The following is a 24,609-nucleotide window of genomic DNA, read 5'->3' on the forward strand; positions in this document are numbered from 1 at the left end:
CATAGCAGTTACCAGCTTGTCTAGGATTATATTAGCAAAGGAATGTGTGGGAAAACTGTAATTTTTCATTGTCATGATGACATTAGTGGGCCATACATAACTGAGTTGACATCTGCTTATTAAATTCTTACACCACTTTGCCCCAAACACTCATGCATTAATTCGTGTTTAAATCTCTCTGCATGACATAAGGAAAGCTCCATGTGGTAGAGCAGAATGAAAAGTATCTTGGCTAAGATAAAACAGGGGCGGGGAGGATTAGGACAGGCTAAGTCCCCAGATGTGTCTCTTTCCCCTAAGCAGAACTTGTCAGGATTAAAGAGTGACAGCATTCAGCTACAATTAGAATAAACACACATGTTGATTTCTGATATGTCACTTTCATTCACTTTGGCCCATGATCCCATTCAAGTTCTGTATTAAGGTGTTACGGAATCTCTGGCATTTTCCCTTCCTGGAACAGTCCCTTGTTTCACCTCTATATACATTGATGTACTTTTTAATTTTATTTTTTTAATTTAAAATGTTTATAGAGACACATGAAAGGCATCAGATTTCCTAACTCTAATTTAGTGAATCAAATGAAAACAAAATTGAATTACTCCTTGCAACCATTATTTAACAAGTTTCGATAATTCAGAAATAACTGAACAGCAATACAATCAATTGAAAAAATGGATACATTCTTGAGCTCAAATATATTGGCTTCCTTGGAAATCCCTGTGAACTTGGATGCATTGGAGATCATTTTTTTCCAAGAGATAAATCGGGAATCTTTTTATCAACACTTTAAAAACCCTACTGCAGAGCTTTTCAACCTTTTCACAGATTGTACCACTTTTAGGACATGACAATATTCGAGTATCACCAGTGTTTAGCAAGATGTCAAAAATTTGATGACTGAAAAAAAAAGAGGCGGGATTTTGGGTTTTACTGATTAGATTTATTTGTTGTTATAGAAATGGCTAGTTTATACTATTATGGAAAAGTAAAAAGTTGAGGTTCGATGTTAATGCTTCATTCTACTGCAACAAAGGAAGTCGGAAGTCAATAACCTTTTCTTTTTCCCTTCTCCCCCTCACATTCCCCCCCCTTCTTCTTCCCCACTATCTCCTACTATTTGCTTTTGTATTTTTGTATTTTATTCCATAATCTAACAAAATGTTACAAACTGTAAAAAAAAAAAAAGGAAAAAAGTACCGGTTTTAATTTCTTCGGTAGAAGTTCCTTTGCTCTCAGGCCACGCGGAGGACCCCCGGCAGTGCAGGCTACCCAGAGCCCTGGGCAGTGGAGGGCAAGCGCCCAGCTCAGCCCAGCCTTCCCCAAGCACCCCACTGCTGCATTTAGCTTCTCCTTGAGGCTCAGCTGCTTGGCTTTCTCTCCTTGGCCAGATTGCTCATAGTGTGTGCAGGAGGGCAAAATGTGTGGGTCAGAGGGAGGCCCAATCCTTCTCCATGTGAGGAGACCTGGCTTTGTAACCAAAGCATCCTCAGTGATAGGATGGGAGACCATCAGGAGAGTCAGGAGGGGACAAGGGAATGGCAAAAGAACAACAGGGCTGGTCATGGCCAAGTGCTAAGGCAGGCCTTCCCTCAAACCCTTCCTCCCTCTCATTATAATCTCCTTCCTTCCTTCCTTCCTTCCTTCCTTCCTTCCTTCCTTCCTTCCTTCCTTCCTTCCTTCCTTCCTTCCTTCTTTCCTTCCTTCCTTCCTTCCTTCCCTGCTTGTTTTTTTAAAACTGCCAGAGGATCCGGGCAGAGGTGGAAACAGGCAGGCAGTGGTGGGCAGAGGCTTCATATTTTGACCCCTCCCCCATGTTGTTGCCTCTGCGTGGCTCTAAGCTCACCTATCCCAGACCCTTGCACGTGTTTGTGTGTGGGGGAGGGCTTCACCCCTTGCAGCCCTGCACCCTCAACAGAGACCTTCTGCGATGGCAGGCTGCAAACTATTGAAAGCTGTTTTTGTTTCTTTTTCTCAACGTGTCACCGATCACATTGCACCCTGCGCCCCTCAGCTCTCACCTCCAGCCCCGTGGAAGGCTGCAAGAAGCTCCCATCGCAGCTTCTCTTATCTGCTCCCCTTCTTTTCCTCCCCAATGCCACAGTGTTGGGCTGCAAGAGGTGAAACTTCCCCACGTGTGCACACACACACACACACACACACACACACACACACACACACACGTGCAAGGGTCTGGGAGAAGTGAGCTGAGAGCCAGGCAGAGGTCTTTCAGGCAGAGGCAAGGATGGGAGGAGGAGTCAAAATGGGAAGCCTCCTGCCCGGAGGCCCCCAGGAATGCTGGGCCTTGTGTGATCACTGCCTCCTCCTATGCATGGGCCCAAGGGGTGGGGCTGAGGCGGCGAGGCAGCCCGTCGCTGGTTCCAGTGCTGCCCCGTGGATCTAAGGCTGAGTGCATTCTGGCTTTGATAGTAGCTACAAGGTTGTAAATCAGCACCCGTTCAGCCTGGGCCGGCCTCTCTTCTTTCTGAGCGGTCAGCAGGGATGGTGGTGCTTGCCACCTAGAGTGCGTGTGCCCAGGGTGTAGGGTGGTGGTAGCTCCTTGCTGGCCCTTTCCTGCCAAAACCTCCTCTTTTTATATCCTTTCCTCTCTTTCCCCCTCCTTTTCTGTGCACCTTTAGCTATGCGCTGCTTTCGGAAGTGCCAATCAACTGGAGCCGGCACTGAGACCCGACAGCTCTGCAGAAGCACCGATCAGTTTGAAGCCACGTACGCAGATCCTGGGGCCTCTGCCGAGCCCTGACAGCCCTGCAGCTCCAGCTTCTGTGATGCTGGAGCTGTAGCTTCTGTGATGCTGACACTGCTTCAGCTCATTCCTCTCCCCTCCCCTCTCTAGGACGGTCACATACCACCGGCCAGGTGCCAAAGTACTACCAATTAAAAAGCGCTGCCCTACTGAAATAGATACGAATGAAATACAAGAAATTTAGAATAGAGAACTGGAGTTTTCTACACTACAAAATCAGTGATCTCAGCTTTTAACACACAATTACCTTTCTTATAATCTAAGCACAAGATTAATTACAGGTAGTCTTCAACTTATGACCACAACTGAGCCCAAAATTTCTGTTGCCCTATTTTACAACCTTTCTTGCCATAGTTGTTGAATGAATCAGTGCAGTTGTTAAGTTAGTAGCATGGTTGTTAAGTGAATCTACCTTCCCCATTTGCATGTCAGAAGGTCACAAAAATGATCACATGATATCGGGACACTGCAACCATCACAAATATGAGACAGTTGCCAAGCGTCTGGATTTTTATCTGTGACCATGTGGAGATGCTGCAATGGTCATAAATGTGAAGAAATGTTGTATATTACTTTTTTCAGTGCCACTGTAACTTTGAATGTTCACTAAACAAATGGTTGTAAGTCAAGGACTACCTGTAATCAAAATTATATGTCATATCATTGGACCAATTAACTTTTAAAAAACAATATCAAACTCTGCTTTGGAGATATTCCTTGTTTTTTTCTTATTGGTTTACTATTCATGCTATGGTGAACCAAATTCAGGGAGCTGATTTAAGCTGCATTGCTAAATTATATTCCAAAACATTGGAATTTGTCTATTTATTAAGAAATTTGAATTAATCATGCCTGAACTGTTGTCAAAATTTATCATATGTTCCTGGAAAGACATATGTGTACTGGATACCAAAGGTTGGCTTGATAAAAATGTCAACTTTCACTTTTTGAATGGACTCTTTTCAGAATATCCATTGGATGATATAATTTTATGTGGTCAAGATTTTTTTGCTAAAGATGAGTTGTAGCAGTTCTTAAATAAACATAATTAGTCCTGTCATAATTGATTTAGCATTTTTCTTTTGCTTTTAATATAATAGGTCTTTAATGTCTTCTTTTAATTTATATGGGTTCACTTATTTTGTTTTTTGTTTTCTAGATGTATAAAATAATAAATACTATCAAAGATATGTTCCATATTTTACTCTAATTAGGAAGAATAATGATGACAGGTAGCAGTATCACACTGAGGAGGTGGGATGAGTTCTCCTACCTGGCGTGGCGGATGCGGCTCCTGATAACTGGGCAGGATCTTGAGTACAACACTTCCACTTGCATTTTTTAGCACTTCTTGGAGGGCTCGTGGATCACTGCCCACCTCTTGCCCATTCACCTCCTTGATAATATCACCCACATGCAGCAACCCCTGCTGATCAATCATGCCACCATGTAGGATACGTGCAATAACCAGCTCACCACGCTCCACACGGAAAGTCACACCCTAGGACAAGAGAAATAAATGCAAACCCAGGGACCTTGGATGATTTGAAAAAACAACTCTAAGCTAAAGTCAAACTTGGTTATAGGCTATAGGCTAGGCTGGGAAGTTTTTTTAAAAAAAACCCTACCTCTTGAATGAAAGAATGGCATACTAGTTCCCTGTTATTTTTAAGAAAATAAGATAGATGGACCCTGTAGTTTCCAGGAGTTGACTTTAATTCAAAATTCTTTGATGGTGATAATTACATGCCATTAGGTCATAGAAACTTTTTAACACATAGATTTTCTTCACAAACATCTGTCCCCAGCCTGGCCTTCAGATCTTCCAATGGTGCATCTATCAGCACTATAATCACACACATAGACAAACACACATTACAATGAGATAGCACAGCAGGACTTGATGGGGGAGCTAAGAGTCTTTACCTTTCTAATATTCATATAATGTTTTGCCTTTTCTGTTCAGTTACCAAGAGCGTCTATTACTCATCCCTTAGATACCTCCCTCATGAATTGCAAAATGCAGTCAATTGAGGTATTGGGAAGGGGGGAGTTTGAGACTGGCTAAGAAGAACACGCAGAAATCCTCCTAAGCTTCTCCAAGCTTCATATTCTCTCTTTTTTTTCTTTAAAGGTGAATTTTCCTTTTTTTATTTTTATTTTCCAAATACATGTTATAACATCTATACAGAATGTAAGATAATGGTAATTTAGGGAGGAAAATGAAATGTGGACAGATAGCCAACACATCTTGAATAGGAAATCTAAAATATCATATAGTTAATATATTCTACTACATAATGAAAAATTTTAAATGCTATACGGGATTTCAGAAAAGTGAATTTTCCAAAGCACTTTCACAGCAATAGATGTTAGAGGCATCAGCTGGTCAGGGATGAACACAGCCAGGAATTCTATGGGAAGTACATGTTCATTTAAAATGTACTACATAAGTAAAACTAAATAAAACAGTTCAGAAACACTTTAAAAACAATGATAGATGACAGCAAAATTAGAAGCAGAAATTATAATGACAAGAATCCCCTTCCCTTCTATTCTTTTTCTAACTCAGATATTTTCAAAACTTTAAGCATTCTTCACACTCTCTGATCTTTCAGTTCCTCTCTATATTTTCATCCCATATCATGTACCTGCATAACTGGCTGGCAATTTATATCAGTTTATATTGACTCAGGAATAGACTGCACTGTCTGATTATTTGGAAATAATTCAATTTATTTCTATACAATTAGATTTAATTTATTTCTAAGCATTTAGACTCAGACCTCTCCATTAACAAAAGATGAATTTTCATTCTCATGTCAAATAACACAAATCTGCTTATACCAAACCTTTTTTGTTTTGTAACACTTTCTTCCAGTATCTAATAGGTTTTTCAATACTATCAAATATTAGATGGTAAGCTCTTTGAGGCAACAATTTTGTTCTATGTTTTTGAACATAATTTATGTTGACACTATACAAAAGCCAACAACTGGTATAAAATTCAGCCTGTGGAAGGTATTTGCTCACCAGGTGTTCTCCAGCAGTCTTACGAATTCCCACCATACGTACAGCATCTGGTGGAACTGGCTGGTTGTTGAACATGGGGTCCAGGACAGGACTGGGTGGTGGAGTCTCGTAGCTCTTAGAGGCAACAGAATCATGGGTTTCCAAAAGGGACTGAGAAAAGGGAAAGAAAGTGATAGCAACAGAGCAAAGGGGGGGGGGAAGGAAAGGCATAATCAGCTGAGATCAGAAACTAGCAAATCAAACATATGGGGAGGTGACTAAGGTTAGGATGGGCAATGCCAGTGGGTATCCAAATGGTCTTGAATGCCAATGCCTATCCAGGTAGGCTATCCAGCACGAAGTCAGCATTAAAGTAGAAGAATACATTTCCCAGGGAAATACTGCAAGCTGTTAGCTCAGTCATAAAACATTTAAACACAAACAAATATTGGTTATAACATTAAATGAGCTTAAAAGTGAAACAAATAGAAGATACTCTTACATCCAGAAAAGGTAACATTCCAACAGTGACTGTTCTTAAAGACTGCTTTAATTTAATAAGCTATTGCATTTATAGTGCCACTCTCATTTTTGCCATCCTGACTAATTTTACTACAATCAAATCAACTATTAGGTTAAATATGCATAGATTCAATATATATTGTGTATGGACATGGACTTGTATATTGTAATGTAATAATATAATTTACAGGTTAGAGACATTGCATCCTTCTCCCCTTTTTTAGGACAATCTTGCTGCCTCTTATACTGTGCTGAGCAATCTATGCTTCACTGAAACTGTGTTTCACCAAAGATTAGCCATTTGGCAACCTGGAAACTTTGCCAGTCTACCTGTCTCTTTGTGGATGACTGCCTGTCATGATGAGGACCTCCTGCAGGGCTGGGTGCCCTCTGGAAAAACTCTTTCAATTTTCCAAAGGTGTTGTTGTTGTTGTTAATTGCGAAGTCGTGTCCGACCCATCGCGACCCCATGGACAATGTTCCTCCAGGTCTTCCTGTCCTCTACCATCTTCTGGAGTCCATTTAAGTTCACACCTACTGCTTCAGTGACTCCATCCAGCCATCTCATTCTCTGTCGTCCCATTCTTCTATTGCCCTCAATCTTTCCCAGCATTAGGCCCTTCTCCAGTGAGTCCTTCCTTCTCATTAGGTGGCCAAAGTATTTGAGTTTCAACTTCAGGATCTGGCCTTCTAAAGAGCAGTCGGGGTTGATCTCTTCTAGGACTGACCGGTTTGAACGCCTTGCAGTCCAAGGGACTCGCAGGAGTCTTCTCCAGCACCATAGTTCAAAGGCCTCAATTCTTTGGCGCTCAGCCTTTCTTATGGTCCAACTTTCACAGCCATACATTGCAACTGGGAAAACCATGGCCTGGACTATACGCACTTTTGTTGGCAGGGTGATGTCTCTGCTTTTTAGAATGCTGTCTAGATTTGCCATAGCTTTCCTCCCCAGGAGCAAGCGTCTTTTAATTTCTTGGCTGCAGTCCCCATCTGAGGTGATCTTGGAGCCCAGAAAAATAAAATCTGTCACTACCTCCATTTCTTCCCCATCTATTTGCCAGGAATTGAGAGGGCCGGATGCCATGATTTTGGTTTTCTTAATGTTGAGTTTCAAGCCAACTTTTGCACTCTCCTTCTTCACCCGCATCAAGAGGCTCTTTAGTTCCTCTTCACTTTCTGCCATTAGAATGGTATCATCTGCATATCTTAGGTTGTTGATATTTCTCCCGGCAATCTTAATTCCAACTTTTGATTCATCTAGCCCTGCCTTTCTCATGATGTGCTCTGCATATAAGTTAAATAGGCAGGGCGACAGTATACAGCCTTGCCGGACTCCTTTTCCAATTTTGAACCAATCAGTGGTTCCGTGTTCAGTTCTCACTGTTGCTTCTTGACCCACATATAGGTTTCTCAAGAGACAAATAAGATGGTCTGGTGTTCCCATCTCTTTAAGAACTTGCCACAATTTGTTGTGATCCACACAATCAAAGGCTTTAGCATAGTCAATGAAGCAGAAGTAGATGTTTTTCTGGAACTCCCTAGCTTTCTCCATGATCCAGTGTATGTTGGCAATTTGATCTCTAGTTCCTCTGCCTCTTCGAAATCCTGCCTGTACTTCTGGTAGTTCTCGATCTACATACTGCTGGAGTCTAGCTTGTAGGATTTAAGCATAACTTTACTAGCAGTTACAATGAGTGCAATGGTGCGATAGTTTGAACATTCTTTAGCATTGCCTTTCTTTGGAATTGGAATGTAAACTGACCTTTTCCAATCCTGTGGCCACTGTTGAGTTTTCCAAATTTGCTGGCAAATTGAGTGTAGCACTTTTACTGCATCGTCTTTTAAGATTTTGAATAGCTCAGCTGGAATACTGTCACCTCCACTAGCTTTGTTGTTGCTCAGATTTTCTAAGGCCCATTTCACTTCACATTCTAGGATGTCTGGTTCGAGGTCAATGACCATCTCATTGTGGTTATCTGGGATGTTAAGCTCATTCTTGTATAGTTCTTCTGTGTAGTTTTGCCATCTCTTCTTAATCTCTTCTGCCTCTGTTAGGTCTCTGCCATTTGGTCCTTTATCATGCCCATCTTTGCATGAAACGTTCCCTTCATATCTCCAATTTTCTTGAAGAGATCTCTGGTCCTCCCTATTCTGTTGTTTTCTTCTATTTCTTTGCACTGTTCATTTAAGAAGGCATTCTTATCTCTTCTAGCTACTCTCTGGAATTCTGCATTCAATTGGGTGTATCTTTCTCTTTCTCCTTTGCCTTTCGCTTCCCTTCTTTCCTCAGCTATTTGCAAAGCTTCCTCAGACAGCCATTTTGCTTTCTTGCATTTCTTTTTCTTTGGGATGGTTTTAGTTGCTACCTCTTGTACAATGTTGCGAACTTCCATCCATAGTTCTTCAGGCATTCTGTCTATCAGATCTAATTCCTTAAATCTATTTGTCACCTCTACTGTATATTCATCAGGAATATGATTTAGTTCATACCTGAGTGGCCTAGTACTTTTCCCTACTTTTTTCAATTTAAGCCTAAATTTTGCAACAAGAAGCTCATGATCTGAGCCACAGTCAGCTCCTGGTCTTGTTTTTACTGACTGTATAGAGCTTCTCCATCTTTGGCTGCAGAGCACATAGTCAATCTGATTTCTATGTTGACCGTCTGGTGATGTCCATGTGTAGAGCTGTCTCTTGGGTTGTTGGAAAAGAGTGTTTGTTATGACCATCGTATTCTCTTGACAAAATTCTATCAGCCTGTGCCCTGCTTCATTTTGTACTCCAAGGCCAAACTTGCCTGTTATTCCGGTTATCTTTTGGCTTCCTACCTTAGCATTCCAATCCCCATGATGATAAGGACATCATTTTTTGGTGTTAATTCTATAAGGTGCTGTAGGGCTTCATAGAACCGGTCAATTTCATCCTCTTCAGCACCAGTGGTTGGGGCATAGATTTGGACTACTGTGATATTGAATGGTTTGCCTTGGATTCGAATTGAGATCATTCTGTCATTTTGAGGATTGTATCCCAGTATTGCTTTTCCTATTCTTTTATTGACTATGAAGGCTACTCCATTTCTTCTGAGGGATTCTTGCCCACAGTAGTATACCTGATGGTCATCTGAGTTAAATTCACCCATTCCTGTCCATTTTAGTTCGCTGATTCCTAAGATGTTGATGTTCAGTCTTGTCATCTCTTTTTTGACTACGTCTAGCTTGCCTTGATTCATGGATCTTACATTCCAGGTTTCTATGGAGAAAAAATCTTTACAGCATCGGACTTTCCTTTCACCACCAGATATATCCACAGCTGAGCGTCCTTTCGGCTTTGGCCCAGTCGCTTCATTCTTTCTGGCGCTACTAGTACTAGCCCTCTGCTCTTCCCCAGTAGCATATTGGACACCTTCCGACCTGAGGGGCTCATCTTCCAGCGTCATATCTTTTTGCCTTTTAGTACTGTCCATGGGGTTTTCATGGCAAAGATACTGGAGTGGTTTGCCATTTCCTTCTCCAGTGGATCACATTTTGTCAGAACTCTCTGCTATGACCTGTCCGTCTTGGGTGGCCCTGCATGGCATAGCTTATAGCTTCATTGAGTTACACAAGCCCCTTCACCCCGACAAGGCAATAATCCATAAAGGGGATTTCCAAAGTAGTCCTTGCTTACTGACAATCACTCAAAACTTTCAATAAGCAACGTGGTCATAAGGTACAACATCATGTGACGACACTGACTTACAATGCCATTTCCAGTGGTTCCAGTTGTCCTTGCTAGGCAAATCCCACATAGTCGCATGTCCCGTGATCAACATTTGCAACCTTCTGGAGACTACCCCATTGACTTTTCTTGTCAGAAGCCAGCAGTAATGGTTGCAAATAGTGATCATGTGACCATGGCATACTGTGATGTCATAATTACAAGCCAATCACCAAGCATGCCAAATTGCAATTGTGTGACCATGGAGATGCTGCAATAGCTTCATCCATAAAGATCTACTATAAGTACCCCATGCTCATAACTTCAAATGGTCACTGAACATGTGAATGTTAAACGAGGACTATCTGTATACAATTTCTCAGGAAGAATAGGAGGAGGATGGCTACTCTAACAGCCTCCTATCTCAGTCAAAGAATTTTGGTACCTACTTTCTGACACACCAGCACATCCACTCTGCTGGTTCCGAAGTCCAGAATGATGACTCAATAAGAGATTCATCTTTTCCATTTTTTCACGATTTTAGATCTGTAAACCAGTTTGTGATTCCAATTCATCTTATTATTCCTGTTCCCAGCATAGTCCTTGCTTCTGTTCCTCCAGATGCATCTCACTTTTCTTTTGTGGATCTTTGGTTTTTTTTAGGTTGTCTATATCAAGGCTTTTCAACCTTTTCACCCATTGTACCACTTTTAGGATATGGCAATATCCGAGTACCACCAGTCGCCTAGCAAGGTGTCAAAAACTTGATGACAAAAAAAAAGGAAAAAAGTGATGTAGTCCTCGACTTACAAGAGTTTGCTTAGTGATTGTTCGAAGTTACAATGGCATTGAAAAAAGTGCCCCCCAAGCCACAGCCGAGCAAGACACCTGCCTGCCCACCCGGTGGTGCTCTTCCTCCTGTCTGAGGTTTTCATTGTTGTGAGCATTTCTGTTGAGGATTCGCAGCGGGGGTGGGATGGGGTGGTGTTTGGTTTTTATTCCCCCCGTCTGCTGAGTGGTTGCAGTAGGTTTTGGTCACTTCACATGACCCTGGGACACTGTGACTATCATAAATATGAATCAGTTGCCAAGCATCTGAATGTAAATCACAAGACCCTGGAGATGCTGCAATATTCCAGCTGATCAGCGCTTCTTCTGGGCTCAGCAGAAGTGCCAGGATCAGTGCTGAGCTCCAGCTGGAGCCTGTCGCTGATCCTGGCGCTTCTGCTGAGCCCTGACAGGCCCGAAGAAGCACCAATCAGCTGGAAAGCGGCACTGATCTTGGTGCTTCCGCTGAGCCCTGACAGCCCTGCAGCTCCAGCCATCTCTTGCTCAGGCTTGTGCAGTGCTGCCTCCAGTTGAGTTCATTCCCCTCCCCCGCTACCACTTTTCTAGGATGATCGGATACCACTTGCCAGGTGCCAATGTACCACAGGTGGTACCCATACCACTGGTTGAAAAGCCCTGGTATAGATCCTAATACCATGGTGGTATGTAGAGCCCTCTCTGTGGGCACGCGTACCATTGCCCCAGTCCTATGCCTTCAGCTGGGTTTTATAAAACCTTTTCGCTTTAGGCCTCCACCACCGTGTGCAAAAAAAAAAGTTCAATCAATCAATCAATTTCAACTTCTTGCGGGAAAAAAAAGATCTCGCCAAGTTGGAATTAATTTATTGAACTTTTTAGTCCCACCCAGTCTGCCGTTACCACCGCAACTATTCCCATTCAATGGGCCACACTCATCCAATGGGCCACACCCACCCAATGGGCCACACCCACCCGGCATGCAACGATACATAAATGGATTTTGGGTTGCAGTTTGGGTACTTGGTCTCTAAAAGGTTCACCATCACTGTCCTAATATACAATACTGTATCTGTTTCCTTTCATCTATCAGAAACACCAATGTACTATGCTTGGCTGACCCAGGGATTCCAGAATCCTTCAATCTTGTCCTTCTATGAAAGAGCTACTTGGTTTAGTACAGTCACAAGCTTCTGATTGCAACTCCCTTGTAGGAGTTGTGTCAAAAGACTTCCCTTGACTTGTGGATATCTTGTAGCATCCAAAGGTCATAAAGTAGCTAGAGCAAAACTAGATTTTTGTTTTTACATGTTGTCCTATCTGGATCATCTTATAAATACTGAAATTTACCCACATTTCTTCTGTTTTTCCTATCTCTAAGCAGCTACTGTACTAAGCAGGCTCTGAAGACTTTCCTGTGGACTATATATTGTCATCAATGGGTTGCTGAATATTTTGCCTTAACTAAATCACTGCATTCTTTCATTCCAGAAACCACTTCCTATCTCTTACAGTGAGATGGGGAAGCAGAACTAGCAATTGCTCTTTTAAGCATATGTTTTTTGCTTCCCCCACATTAGGATGACCTTTAAAAAAAATTACACTGTATTGTGATGAACACCAAGGACTGCAAAGAAGATGTTGATTCAACTGGGTCCTCCACCCCCCAATCCAGGCCAGTGGAATTGCTCTCAATGAAGCTTGATCCAATTGTCCAAGGATTTCCATCTTGTTTCCTCAAATTTCATTCTTTTTTTTTGGTAGCTTTTGCCACCAGAATTCCTTTAGAAAATTAAATGCTGTGTATTCCTTTCATGCTGTTCTTCTTTGCCTGAGATACTTAAGATTTAGTGCCTGTTGCTCTTACTTGTGCCTGCTACTTGGCAGTGGGACAAAGTGCAACTATTTATGCAGATTCTAAAATATGCTTATGGCATTTAACATTCTTTTGCTACTCTCTGGCAGAAGAGACAGTTCCTAACCTCTGCAGGAACCTCAGATTCCCACGCTCCTTTAATCCATGCTTTGCTTCAAGTTCTTTTTGCTATAAAATAGCTATTGTCCGGAGTAAAGCACACAGCAACATATGACTCTGAAGTTGCTAGTGGAAATCAGCACACTGGTGGACATGCACACTGGCGCACAAAAACCAAGACATAGTAATCTTAGGAGCCATACAATCCAGAGATTTACTTGGAGCTTACCCTCAAGCTCTTACAAGCCTGCAACCTCTCCTATGAATACTGCTGTTGGAAATGTGCAGGGAATGCGGCAGAACCCCCAGAGTTCTAGCAACTTCTGAATAGAAACCCAGTAGAATTAGTGAAATATATGTTTTGTATAATATATAGGGTGTCTCACACAAAGAGGGGAATGGCTTAGTCTTTTCTGTCTGACTGGTATTCCCTCCTTATCCATCATTGGTTATGTTCATTCTGGATATGCCATTACATAACATGGATTCACGGGAACCTACCAATTCCATAGCCATACTTACGTCTCTGAGTCTTACAGATGGAATTTGCATTCTTCATGAAAAAGTGGGTTCTGTTTTTGGGTGGCCATAGACCGTACTTTTTAAAGGTAGATGGAGATGTGCCCTGTCACCATGCTGATGACAGAGAAACAACTAAGTGATTTTGTTTCTAGGGAGAGTTGCCTTACTCATCAGATTGTGATACAGATACTCATTCCGCCATTTAGGAAACCAAAAGCAATTGCAAAGCTTTGGATATTAAATTATAATTCTGCATTCCTTATTCCTCAAAGGCTATAGTTATATAGAAGAGTAGAACCAAGATATTAAAACCCAATTTATTGGCCTTGTTAATGGCCAGAGGCTTTCCTTACATTGTCATGGAAATCAGAACATTCCCCAGCAGGAAACTCTCCTCCCCTTTGAAAGTGCATTTAGTTAACAGATGCCAGAACCAACCAACCTCAATCAACAAACTGCAAAAAGAAACTAAGATAACTTGGACAATGTGTTGATCAGTATTGTTTGTCCCTCACATAAGAAACACTTCCAACCACCTGTACTGACAACATGCCACTCTATATGGCAGTGTTGCTCAACCCTGATGACTTTAAAATGTGTAGACTTCAAGTCCCAGAATTCTCCAGCTAGTTAATCTTAAAGTCACCAATGATGAGAAACACTGCCCTATGACCCAGAAACCACATTGTTCTCCAAAGATACTGGAAAAATAATCTGCCTAGGGCTGCACTTGCCAAGTGTTGTTGACCCCCCTCACATTGCAGTGATCTGCCTGAATGCATCATACTGCTAGTTTTCACTCAACTATTTAGATTTACTGCAGAACCTTTGAAGCCTCTTCTTCAACACAATACTCTTTCAGCTCTTCGGAATTTTTTCTGCTTGCTTATGTTAAATGATCCCCAGCTTTGTATATGAGGGTAATTCAGAAATAAATCTCCATTTGAGCATGTGCGAGAAATAGGCGGGGATAGCGATGCCCATCCTATGGCGCCGTGCGTAGTTCAGTAGGCAGTGAGGAGTGGAAGGAGAAGGTTGTGTTGCAATTGACTTGTCCGCTAGATCAATTGAAAATGAACCATTTTTTAAAATGAAACAGTAACTTGCGTCGCACGGCTTCGATGATGACAATGCGTTTCATGATGCTGTTACAGGGTGGCTTCATTCCCAAGTGGGAGATTTTTTTGCAGAAGGAATTTCAAACCTTGTAAGACATTATGACAAGTGCCTCAATTTGAATGGCAATTATGTCGAAAAGTAATGTAATGTTGTAGTTTCTAATGTGTATAATACAAATTCTGTACCTGCGAGTGTGTGTCATTGATAACCAAATGCAGGTTTATTTCCAAATTGCCCTCATACAATTTAAATATTTATGATGTGGTAGAAGATTGAGCCTTGGGACAGAACAGGGGTAGGCAACCGTGGCTCTTTTATGACTTGTGGACTTCAACTCCCAGAATTTCTGGGCCAGTGTGCTATGCTGGCTCAGGAATTCTGGGAGTTGAAGTCCACAAGTCACAAAAGACCCAAGGTGCCTACCTCTGGGATAGAACATGCTGATTGCTGTATTTTGCAGAATAGTGAAGCTATTACTTAGGAACCACCCTTCATTAAATTTGAAAACCATTGGCAATGAAATACATATAGGTTGGGAACAACAGGAAAAAGAAAGGAAAAAAATATCCCCTTTGCTTGTTTCAGTTTGTGTTCATTCATTCAATAAAACTAAATGGATAGATAAAAATATTACATATTTTAAAACCCTATTAGTTGCATTGTGGGGTAAAGGGATGATATTTCCCAAGAAATGATCTTTTATGGGAGAAGGAATTCCCTCAGGTTGTACAGATTTATCACTTCAGCTCCAGTCAAATAAAATGACATTCTCTGCACAGATTAGAGCAGAGTAGATTCTCCAATCCTCTCCAAACCATTACCTTAATTTACTCTTACAAAACAACAGCATTCACATTAGTAACTTGATAGAAGGCCTCATTTACCACTTAGAATGTACAGTAATTAGCTTCTTCTAGCCCATGGTCAAAATTATATTAACTCATAGCACAACATGGTTGAACAGCAACAACATACAGATTACTTGACACTACAGATAAAAGCATCTGGCCTCTTTTATATTTGTGATGATAAAACTTACAAAGTCTTGCCCAGGGTTGGGTGATTATATCCAAATACTTCCCTAATCTGAAAGATAATTGCAGACCAATTCTAACTTGGGAATTTTTACCTACAGAACATGAAAACAATGTCTGTTAAGATCCTGTATCAGAAACTCAAAAAACAGGATTTCACAAAGTCATTAGAGCTATCTTCCCTGGATTGGGAATCTCAGAAATAAACATACTTAATATTAGATTTGAGAGCCAGTTTGATATATTGGCACCATGGGGAAGACCATGAGTTCTAGCCCCTATTTACTCACAAAGCCAGCTGGGTGATTATGGGCTAGTCACTTTCTTTCAGACCGAGGAAGGAGGCAATGGCAAAACATCATATTTGCCAAGAAAACTGCAGAGACTTGTTCAGGCAGTCTCTGAGAATCGGATATGATTGAATGGAAGAAAAAGAAACGTTAGCTTTATGGTAATTCACAACTTGTTTTTAATGCCTCCCTTGATTGTAGATCTCTAAATTTACTGACAGGGGACCATGACAGCTATGTTGTTTTTGTGAGGGGTCCTTGGTACTCTCTGAGTTTGCTTGTTTTCTTGCAGACCTTTCATTATCGAAACTGGGTAACATCATCAGTGCTAGTAAGGAGTGCAGTTTGCTGACAGTTTTACATTCTAGTGGTTTGCCTGTCAGTATTGGTGGGGGTGGTCTTAGAGATTCTTTAGTTGGGCTGGTTGCTGTTGGCTTCTTTGGCAGTTTCTTGATTGGGGTATTGTTTACTTGATTGTTGGTCTGATGTTAACCTTGGAGTTAACCTATGCTGATCTGGGTGCTGTTTGTGGGTGGAGAGGTGCTTGGGTCTTTTTGTTTCTTTTTGGGCTGGGTGATAGTCTCTATTGCATAGTCTATAGATGTTGTTAATCTATAGACTATGATGTCTATTGATGGCTGATCTGTCAGAATGCCAAGCTTCTAGAAATTCCCTGGGATTTTTTGGGATGTGGCTTGATCAAGGATGATCACATTTTCCCATTTGAAACTATGGTTAAATCTGTCTATATGTTTTAAAATTAAAGATTTTTCATCATGTCTTCTGACTGCTAGTTGATGTTCGTGAATGCATTCTGCCAGTCTTCTGCCTGTTTGTCCTACATAGTGATTGTTGCATCCTTATACTGTCTGTTGTAGATGACTCTGTTTTTTTCTTCTGGGGTTGATGAGTTTTTGGTCATGGATTATGGATATCATAAACCTTTGCTTAATTGCATACTTCCAATTGATGGAAATATTTACCAATAAATTAAAGGTATACCTATGGAATCACCACTTTCAGGACTTATAGCAGAGGTCATCATACAATGTCTAGAAGCCATAGCACTTCCACAAATACAACCAAAAATATCGATCAGATATGTAGATGACACCTTCACCATAATAAAAAAGGACCAATTAGAGAATATCCATAGAATCATCAATAACATTTTTAAAGGAATCCAGTTTACTAGAGAAGAAAAAAAACAGCACTACTCTTACTGGACATCCTGATCAGCAGAGACCACAATGCCAAACTAGAAACACAAGTCTACAGAAAAACCACTCATACGAACCAGGTGCTCCACTAACCAAAGCAACAAGTCAACCTCCCACAAAAGAAGCTACATAAGGACTTTATTTAGACGGGCCCAAACACACTGCAGCAACCCGGAACAGCAAAAAAATGAAATGGATCATCTATACCAGGGCTTTTCAACCAGTGGTATGGGTACCATCTGTGGTACATTGGCACCTGGCAAGTGATATGCGACCATCCTAAAAAAGTGGTAGCGGGGGAAGGGAATGAGCTGAACCAGTGGCAGCACTGCACAAGCCTGAGTGAGAGGTGGCTGGAGCTGCAGGGCTGTCAGGGCTCAGCGGAAGCACCAGGATCAGCACTTCTTCGGGGCTGTCAGGGCTCAGTGGATGTGCCAGGATCAGCGCCAGGCTCCAGCTGGAGCTCGGCGCTGATCCTGGTGTTTCTGCTGAGCCGAGAAGAAGCACTGATCAGCTGGAATGTTGCAACCTTTCCAGGTCACAGTGTCCCAGGGTCATGTGAAGTGACCAAAACCTGCTGCAGCCACCCAGCAGACGGAGAGGGGGAATAAAAGCCATACACCCCTACTGCCAATCCTCAACAGAAATGCTCAGAACAATGAAAACCTCAGAAAGGAGGAAGAGCGCCACTGGGTGGACAGGCAAGTGTCTTGCTTGGCTGTGGCTTGGAGGGCACTTTTTTCAGTGCCATGGTAACTTCAAACAGTCACTAAGCGAACTGTTGTAAGTCGAGAACTACCTGTATTTTATCACTTTTTTCCTTTTTTTTTGGTTCATCAAGTTTTTGACACTTTGCTAGGCGACTGGTGGTACTCGGATACTACCATATCCTAAAAGTGGTACAACGGGTGAAAAGGTTGAAAAGCCCTGATCTATACAACATATTCCAACAAAATGGATATCCCGGAACTTTATCAAAAACTCCCTGACCACTCAACTCAATACAGTGCAACCATCAGAAACCCTAAAAAGAATTACACTGCCATACATCAAGAATATCTCAGAAACTACTAATGGACTATTACAATCACATGGAATCAGCATAACACACAAGCTAACTAAAGCCTTTCAAAAGATCCTAAGCAGAACAAAAGACCCAATAACCCCAGAAGAAAAAACAGGACTCGTCTACAACATACAATGTAAGGACTGCAACAACAAGACCCAAGACCCAAGCACCTCTCCACCAGCAAACAACACCCAAATCAGCATAGATTAACATCCAAGGTTAACATCAGACCAGCAATCAAATAAACAATACCCCAATCAAGAAACTGCCAAAGAAGCCAGCAGCAACCAGCCCAACCAAAGAATCTCTAACACCATCCCCACCAACAGTGACAGAATAGAAGATAAAGCTACTAGAATATAAACTATCAGCAAACTGCACTCCTTACTAGCACTGATGATGTTACTTAGTATAGGTAATGAAACCTCTGCAAGAAAACAAATAAACTCAAAGAGCACCAAGCTCTCTGAGGGCACCAAGGCAGAGAGCTCATGTCAATACTGAGCTACAAATTCTCTTTTTTATTAATGTTGTTCTTACATAGACAAAAGTGGAAACATGCAAATAAAATGCTCAGATTCTAAAGAATACTATAAGATGTTTCCATTAAATTACAAACATCAGAACTAGCAGCAGATGGAATTTTTTATGGCTTACTTTTCCCTACCTTGGGGGCAGGAGAGAAAACTTTTTAAAATGGGACTATATAATTATTTTCCTGTTCAGCATAGTCACATGGGTTTCCTATTGTGAAATATGTGTAACAACTACACTTTACACAAAGTTTAAAACAGTCAATATAGAACTCCAAAGTGAGAATTTTGGAAATTGGACAATGTGCAAAAAATTAAATTACAACTATTCCTATAAATATAAATACATGAGAACCACAACACTGGAACTAATAAAGATGCTAGAACACTTTGTTGCTCCAAAGTGTTGTGAAAATGGTGTTGGCATATGCTTGTTTAACTCAATAAGCCATCTTATTTATAGTGTCATCATGGTTACCTCCCCATCCTGACCCAATTAACACAAACATGTTACTGACATCCAATCCATTATTCTACCATACTGTTTAAATGTACCGTATTTTCCGACGTATAAGACGACTTTCTAAACCATGAAAATCTTCTCAAAAGTTGGGGGTCATCTTATATGCCCAGTCGTCTTATACGCCAGAAAATATGGTACATCAAAGCAAGCTCCCCCGTATCCTGTGCCCCATGCTCCTCACCCCTTGGCGCAGGGATTGGCTGTCCGGATGAGAGTTTAAGTGTCCCACACAGCCAAATAGCTCTAGAAAAATGTCCCTCCAAGAAACATCCAGGAGGAAGGGGTGAGGTTGGAGCGTTGGCGGACCAATGGCAGGAGAGGAGCGCTGGCAGAGAACTAGCCGAGTAAGAATGCCCATGTTGGGTCAGTGACAGGGGCTTCCCAAGAAGAAGTGCCCCACCCCCCTTGCTGCCGAAATGCTGTTCAACGCTCGCAGAAGGCCAGCGATTTCACAGAAGCGTCCGCCCCTCGGGCAGGGATCCTGCCCCTCCCAGTCTAGGGTGGTGGAGGGAGGCGGTGCGAGTGGGGCTTTTCCTCCTCTGGGGAAACCCCACCACCACCAGCCTCTGCTCAGGTGGGCAGCAGGAGCAGCTGGTGGGAGCAGGCGGGCTGCGCAGAGGGTGCCGCTTCCTCGGGGTTGACCGCACCTGGTGCCGTCGCTCTGAGCATCAGAAGCCCTGGGACCCTGACAGACGGATGCTCAGCTTTTCCTCCTCCGCCATTTCTTTGCCAACCTGCCGCCGTGGCTGGTGCTCTCACTGCACAAATGACAGAGCAATCCACCCATGGGGTATCATCCCGGAAGCGGTCTGGCAGGCGCCTCCACCAACGGACTTTAGGATGCACCATCTTTGCCAGCCCCACCTGGCATGGGCAGCCTTGGGGGTCGGGCAAGTGGGAGTAGAGGGTGTTTTCATATCCATTTGGAGAAAATGGATCCAAAGTCTCTATCTGTTGGACAGCTGGGCTTGGCTAGCGCCGTGACCCGCTTTCCTCCCCCCTCCTGCTATCCTTTAGTCCTCCCTGATCGGCACCTGGAAGAATGACCTCAACTCCACCAGCATCGGTAACACGGGGGTGTTCAGCGGCCTCTACAAAACAGCAGTCTTGGCCTCCGACAATCCCATCGGGCCATCCCCGCTGCAGGGCATCCAGCACCAGGGGCCCCAGCCCACCTTTGGCTTCACCGTCAACTGGAACTTCTGGCTCTGCCAGAAGGCCAGGATTGTGTTCTTGTGTGTCTGAGGGGGGGGGAATCTCACCTCTGATGGCAGAATATTCGGGGGGGGGGGGCACAGCAGAAATCTTCTCCTGGAGCTCAGCAGCAGAAATTCTTTGGCCAGTGGGATCCAAATTAGACTGCTTCCACTGGAACGAGAGGGGCCAGCTAGTCCCATTGGGGTGAGGCAGTTCCTCATATACTGCAAAGCTTCACAAGTGCACCCCCATGCTTATTATGGGATGTTACCCAGCTACACTTGTCTTCAGCAGATCAGGAACAAGCAATGAAATATAATGAAATGCTAATGTGTTTAGGACTTACATTACTTTTATTAGAAAGTTAAAGTACCCGTATTTTCTGGCGTATAAGATGACTTGCTAAACCATGAAAATCTTCTCAAAAGTTGGGGGTCGTCTTATACGCCCAGTCGTCTTATACGCCGGAAAATATGGTATATTATCATTTGCATTGAACTGAATATTTTATTTGGTAAGTGTGATTAGACACATAAGGAATTTGCCTCTGGTGTAGAGGCTGTCAATGTATATGCAAAACAACAGGATGATGATGATGATGACGACAATGATATCAATAATAACAAAAAGAGGGGGGATAAAGAAGATAACAAGGATAATAATAATAATATAGTCATACTACATGGGTAAATATACATAAACATTAGACAGAATGCATAACTCTATGCCTAGGTCTGGTTGAGTTGAGATGGGAAAGCATAGTATAACGATGGTTCTGATAAATGTTTTGATTCTGATAATGTTTTTATTTAATTTTTATGTGAATGTTATATTGAAATTTGTGCAAAATTTGCATCACTAAGGTGGGTGATTGATGATTTAGTGTTATGGGCTGGAGGTGACTAGAATCATAATCCAAAGAATATAAAAGGCATCAGGTTGAAGAAGGCTGCACTGCTATATTTTTTCATAGACTAAGAATTAAGAATCTAGGCATACCCATCCATCCGTCCGTCCGTCTGTCCATCTATCCATCCACTCTGCCATTCTATTCAACTGAATACACAGGCTCATATATACATCCAAAAAGAAAAAAATCATAACAAAGGACAGAAAAAGTGGCTGATTCTGAAAATGTATATGCATAGATTCAGTTTCAGAATTAGTATCATGTATCATGATAGAGAGAAGGACCAAGCTGAATAGCTTGCCATCCAAATGCTAAATATTGACAGACAATTCCAGATCTTCTGGCTTCTATTATGAATCTTTTTTTAAAAGCCAGGTGACAACTGGATAGCTGTTCAAGCAGAGTATAAGTTAGGCCACACAGCCATCCTAAACAGATTTAAACATGTCAGCTGGGAGCAGTGGAAACACATGACAAAGTGTGGAGTGCAACAATATGACATAATGTGAAGGGGAGAGCTTGCATCATGAATTCACTATGCATATTTCATTCTTTTGGCATCATCATGGTTAAACATGGGCCCTTATGAACAGACCATGCTAAAAAGAATTAAAGCATATCTAATACTTAACACATACTCACCTCTAATGAGCTGCAAGGCATTTTACTCAGCAAAAGGTGTGGTTGAAATTTACTAATAACAACTATGTTTTAAATTGCACAAACTTACCAGATAATAAACAATCTATAAAATCTCTTCAGCTACACAAATCTAACCAACGCTTTTATACATATACTAGAGTACATGTAATTGCAATATAAGATGTGTCAGTGAACAGACATGTACAAATGATACAACCTGAAGTTACACAGTAGAGATACTGCTTCTTAATTTAGCACCTGGATGAAAAAAACACACAGCTGCCACTAAATAGAATGTTATAAATGCAGGTCATTAATTACTTCGATCATCCAGATGTTTCAGATCTTTTTTTTTTAAAAAAAAGCACTAATCTGATATTGTTTTTTATAAAATCCCAGCAAATGAAATGCTGCTGTAAATGGCAGTACCCATCTCAATCATATATAATGCTAACACTCTCAGCTTGGTACAAAACACAATGGCTAGTATTCATTGATTTCTGTTCCTTTTTTTCTTTCTCTCTAATTAATACATATATAACCTTTTGGAATAGACTTTGAGGAAGAAATCTAAGAGATTTCTAAGCAGGAACAGAAGGCTTCTAAATGTAATAAAATTTCAAGCCCCCCCCCCCCATGAGATTATAAAGTCTAGAATCTAAATTTACCTAACTGTATCATTTTTGTCCCTTGTCCTGCCAGGTCAATGCTAAATACTCTACAAACAAATCAACAAAGCATACAAAAATTCTGGAATTCTCTCTTTCTGCTCCCCAATTTTCTCCTGCCCCTCAGGAAGGTTCCCCTCCTACCTGGAAGTGGGGTTCCTGGAGGATGCGGGCCAATTCAGCTGCTGTGCTATCTTGCTGAGCAATGTGTGTGATGTCTTTAAGTATCTCCTGGACCAGCTCCAAATTGTTGTCCCGCACAGCCTCCAGCTTTGTCTCCTCCAGCCGCTCATGAGCCTACAGGGTGGATGGGAAAAGAGCAAAGAAGAAGGGATTAAAGGGACACATAAACAGATAAACCCATGCTAACCCTTTGTCCTCCTATACAGACTTGCATCCTGGCAGATAATATAAGGATATTAAGTTTGGGTTCCCTAAAAATTACAAGATCACCACTTTAAGGTTTGTTAGATTTTTTTTTAATAAGCATAAAGGGCTTACAGACATCTCTAGAATTAAATAGCTTTACACAGTGGGTGCCCGTCAAGCTTTGTCAAGTCTTTCTGAAGACAAAGACAAAGAATAGGCTGTGCATGTTATAAAGAAAAAGAAGCCAAGTAATTACTCTTCTGTATGAAAACACACAACCCACTTGCTCAGAAACACAGCAAGGGGAACAGTGAGACAACTGAGAGCTTTTCCTGGCCCTCAGTGGCATGTAGCCAGAAATCAAACAGGTCTTTGCTGTATGAAAGATGAATAGCTGCTCTAGATAAGCCTCAAGCAGGGAAACAGACACAAAAGAGAAAGAGCTAAAAATAATAGACTGGCAAATAGAGGCTTAACTTCACTCATGGAGTCAGCTCAGATTGGGGGAGGGTAAAAAGAGCAGGCTTAATATGAATCCGATCTCACTTCTGGGAACCATTTTCTTTGCCAAAATCAGTGATGGAAAATACTGAAATAGAAAGCTGCTGTACTTATTTGATGGAATAAAGACAAATTCTACATCCCAACCCTATAATGCTCGTGGATTAGGTCACCTAAAATACATGGAGAATATCATTCAAGCATTTTCTCAGAAGACTTTCGATATTTTTATTAGGAAAACTCCTGGGATTGGTTTAGAGATTGGCCAGTAACTTTAGCAACTTTAAGATGTGTGGACTTCGACTTCCATCATGCTGGCAAGTGTGAAACTTAAAAGTTGCTGAGGTTGAGAAATATTATTGTAGGCTGTTGACTTCTTTGGGATGGGGATGGGTTCTGAGAAGATTTAGGAGCTCATGGTCTGCACAGCTACCATGAACTTGTTCCAAGTAATCTCTAGCCTGATTCACAGTGATAAATCCAGAATAGTTGGCATGTCATCTGAAATTTGAAGATGTAATTGTGAATCCTTTGCAGTATTTGGATTACATTCTGTCACCCCTGCTGATATTTGAAGGATCAAAGGACTAATTAAATGGTACCTTCCTGAAGCCTCATGGACTGAAACAGATTTTAGCAGGCCTTAGGGATTTCACTAGAAATTCAGCAGATCAGATTCTGAAATGGCCTCTCCCCTTTTGCTTATTCTGAGACACTGATTGGTTTACCAAATAAAAGGAAGTTTGGAAGTGAGCTTGATTGAACATGGGCTAAAGTTCATGTTCAAGCCTACAATGTGGTTTCCACCCCCATTTACAGTAAGCTCATTCAAACAGACTCTTTTTGAGATGGTTTGAAATGCTTCTTTCCAGGTTTCCTGTTGCACTGCAATTTAAGAGATAATCTGTCAACTATCTCTTGGTTATTTGTATCTATTCTCCTTTTTGCTTCTTTCCTAGACTCCTCACAACATCACACAAATGTCTACTTGAAGAAGCTGGCAGAAGTCATCTATTAACCCACAGTGAAGTATCAGTATGCTGATGATATGCAGATATTTGTTTCTATTCCAGGTTAGGCTCCCAAATACAGAAGGGCCTTAGATCTGATATTTGGAGTCTGTGAAGAATTGAATGGGAAGGAACGAGCTGAAGCTGAATCTCTTCAAGATAGGTGTTATTTATTCCAAAAGCAAATGGCTTTGCTCCAGCTCAGCTGTGCTACTGGGCGGGATGTCGCTTT

General features: G+C 41.7%; 1 protein-coding gene across 7 annotated transcripts in view; it reads right to left on the reverse strand.

Moving 5' to 3' along the window:
* The window catches only part of MPP2 (membrane palmitoylated protein 2), an 81,269-nt gene that overhangs the window by 27,462 nt on the left and 29,198 nt on the right, over positions 1-24,609 (reverse strand). For 6 of the 7 annotated variants that reach the window (XM_039333093.1, XM_039333095.1, XM_039333090.1 and 3 more), the window contains exons 4-6: positions 22,642-22,794; positions 5,798-5,947; positions 4,038-4,265 (exon numbers count right to left, since the gene is read on the reverse strand). In XM_039333093.1, the coding sequence (XP_039189027.1) occupies positions 4,038-4,265; positions 5,798-5,947; positions 22,642-22,794 (531 nt within the window). Of the gene's footprint in view, positions 1-4,037; positions 4,266-5,797; positions 5,948-10,033; positions 10,718-22,641; positions 22,795-24,609 lie in introns of those variants that run through there. The other variant, XM_039333096.1, reaches the window with a different exon arrangement.

The sequence above is a fragment of the Crotalus tigris genome, unplaced genomic scaffold (genome assembly GCF_016545835.1).
Source record: "Crotalus tigris isolate CLP2741 ecotype Arizona unplaced genomic scaffold, ASM1654583v1 scf7180000024472.5447098, whole genome shotgun sequence".
Classification (NCBI taxonomy): Eukaryota; Metazoa; Chordata; class Lepidosauria; order Squamata; family Viperidae; genus Crotalus; species Crotalus tigris.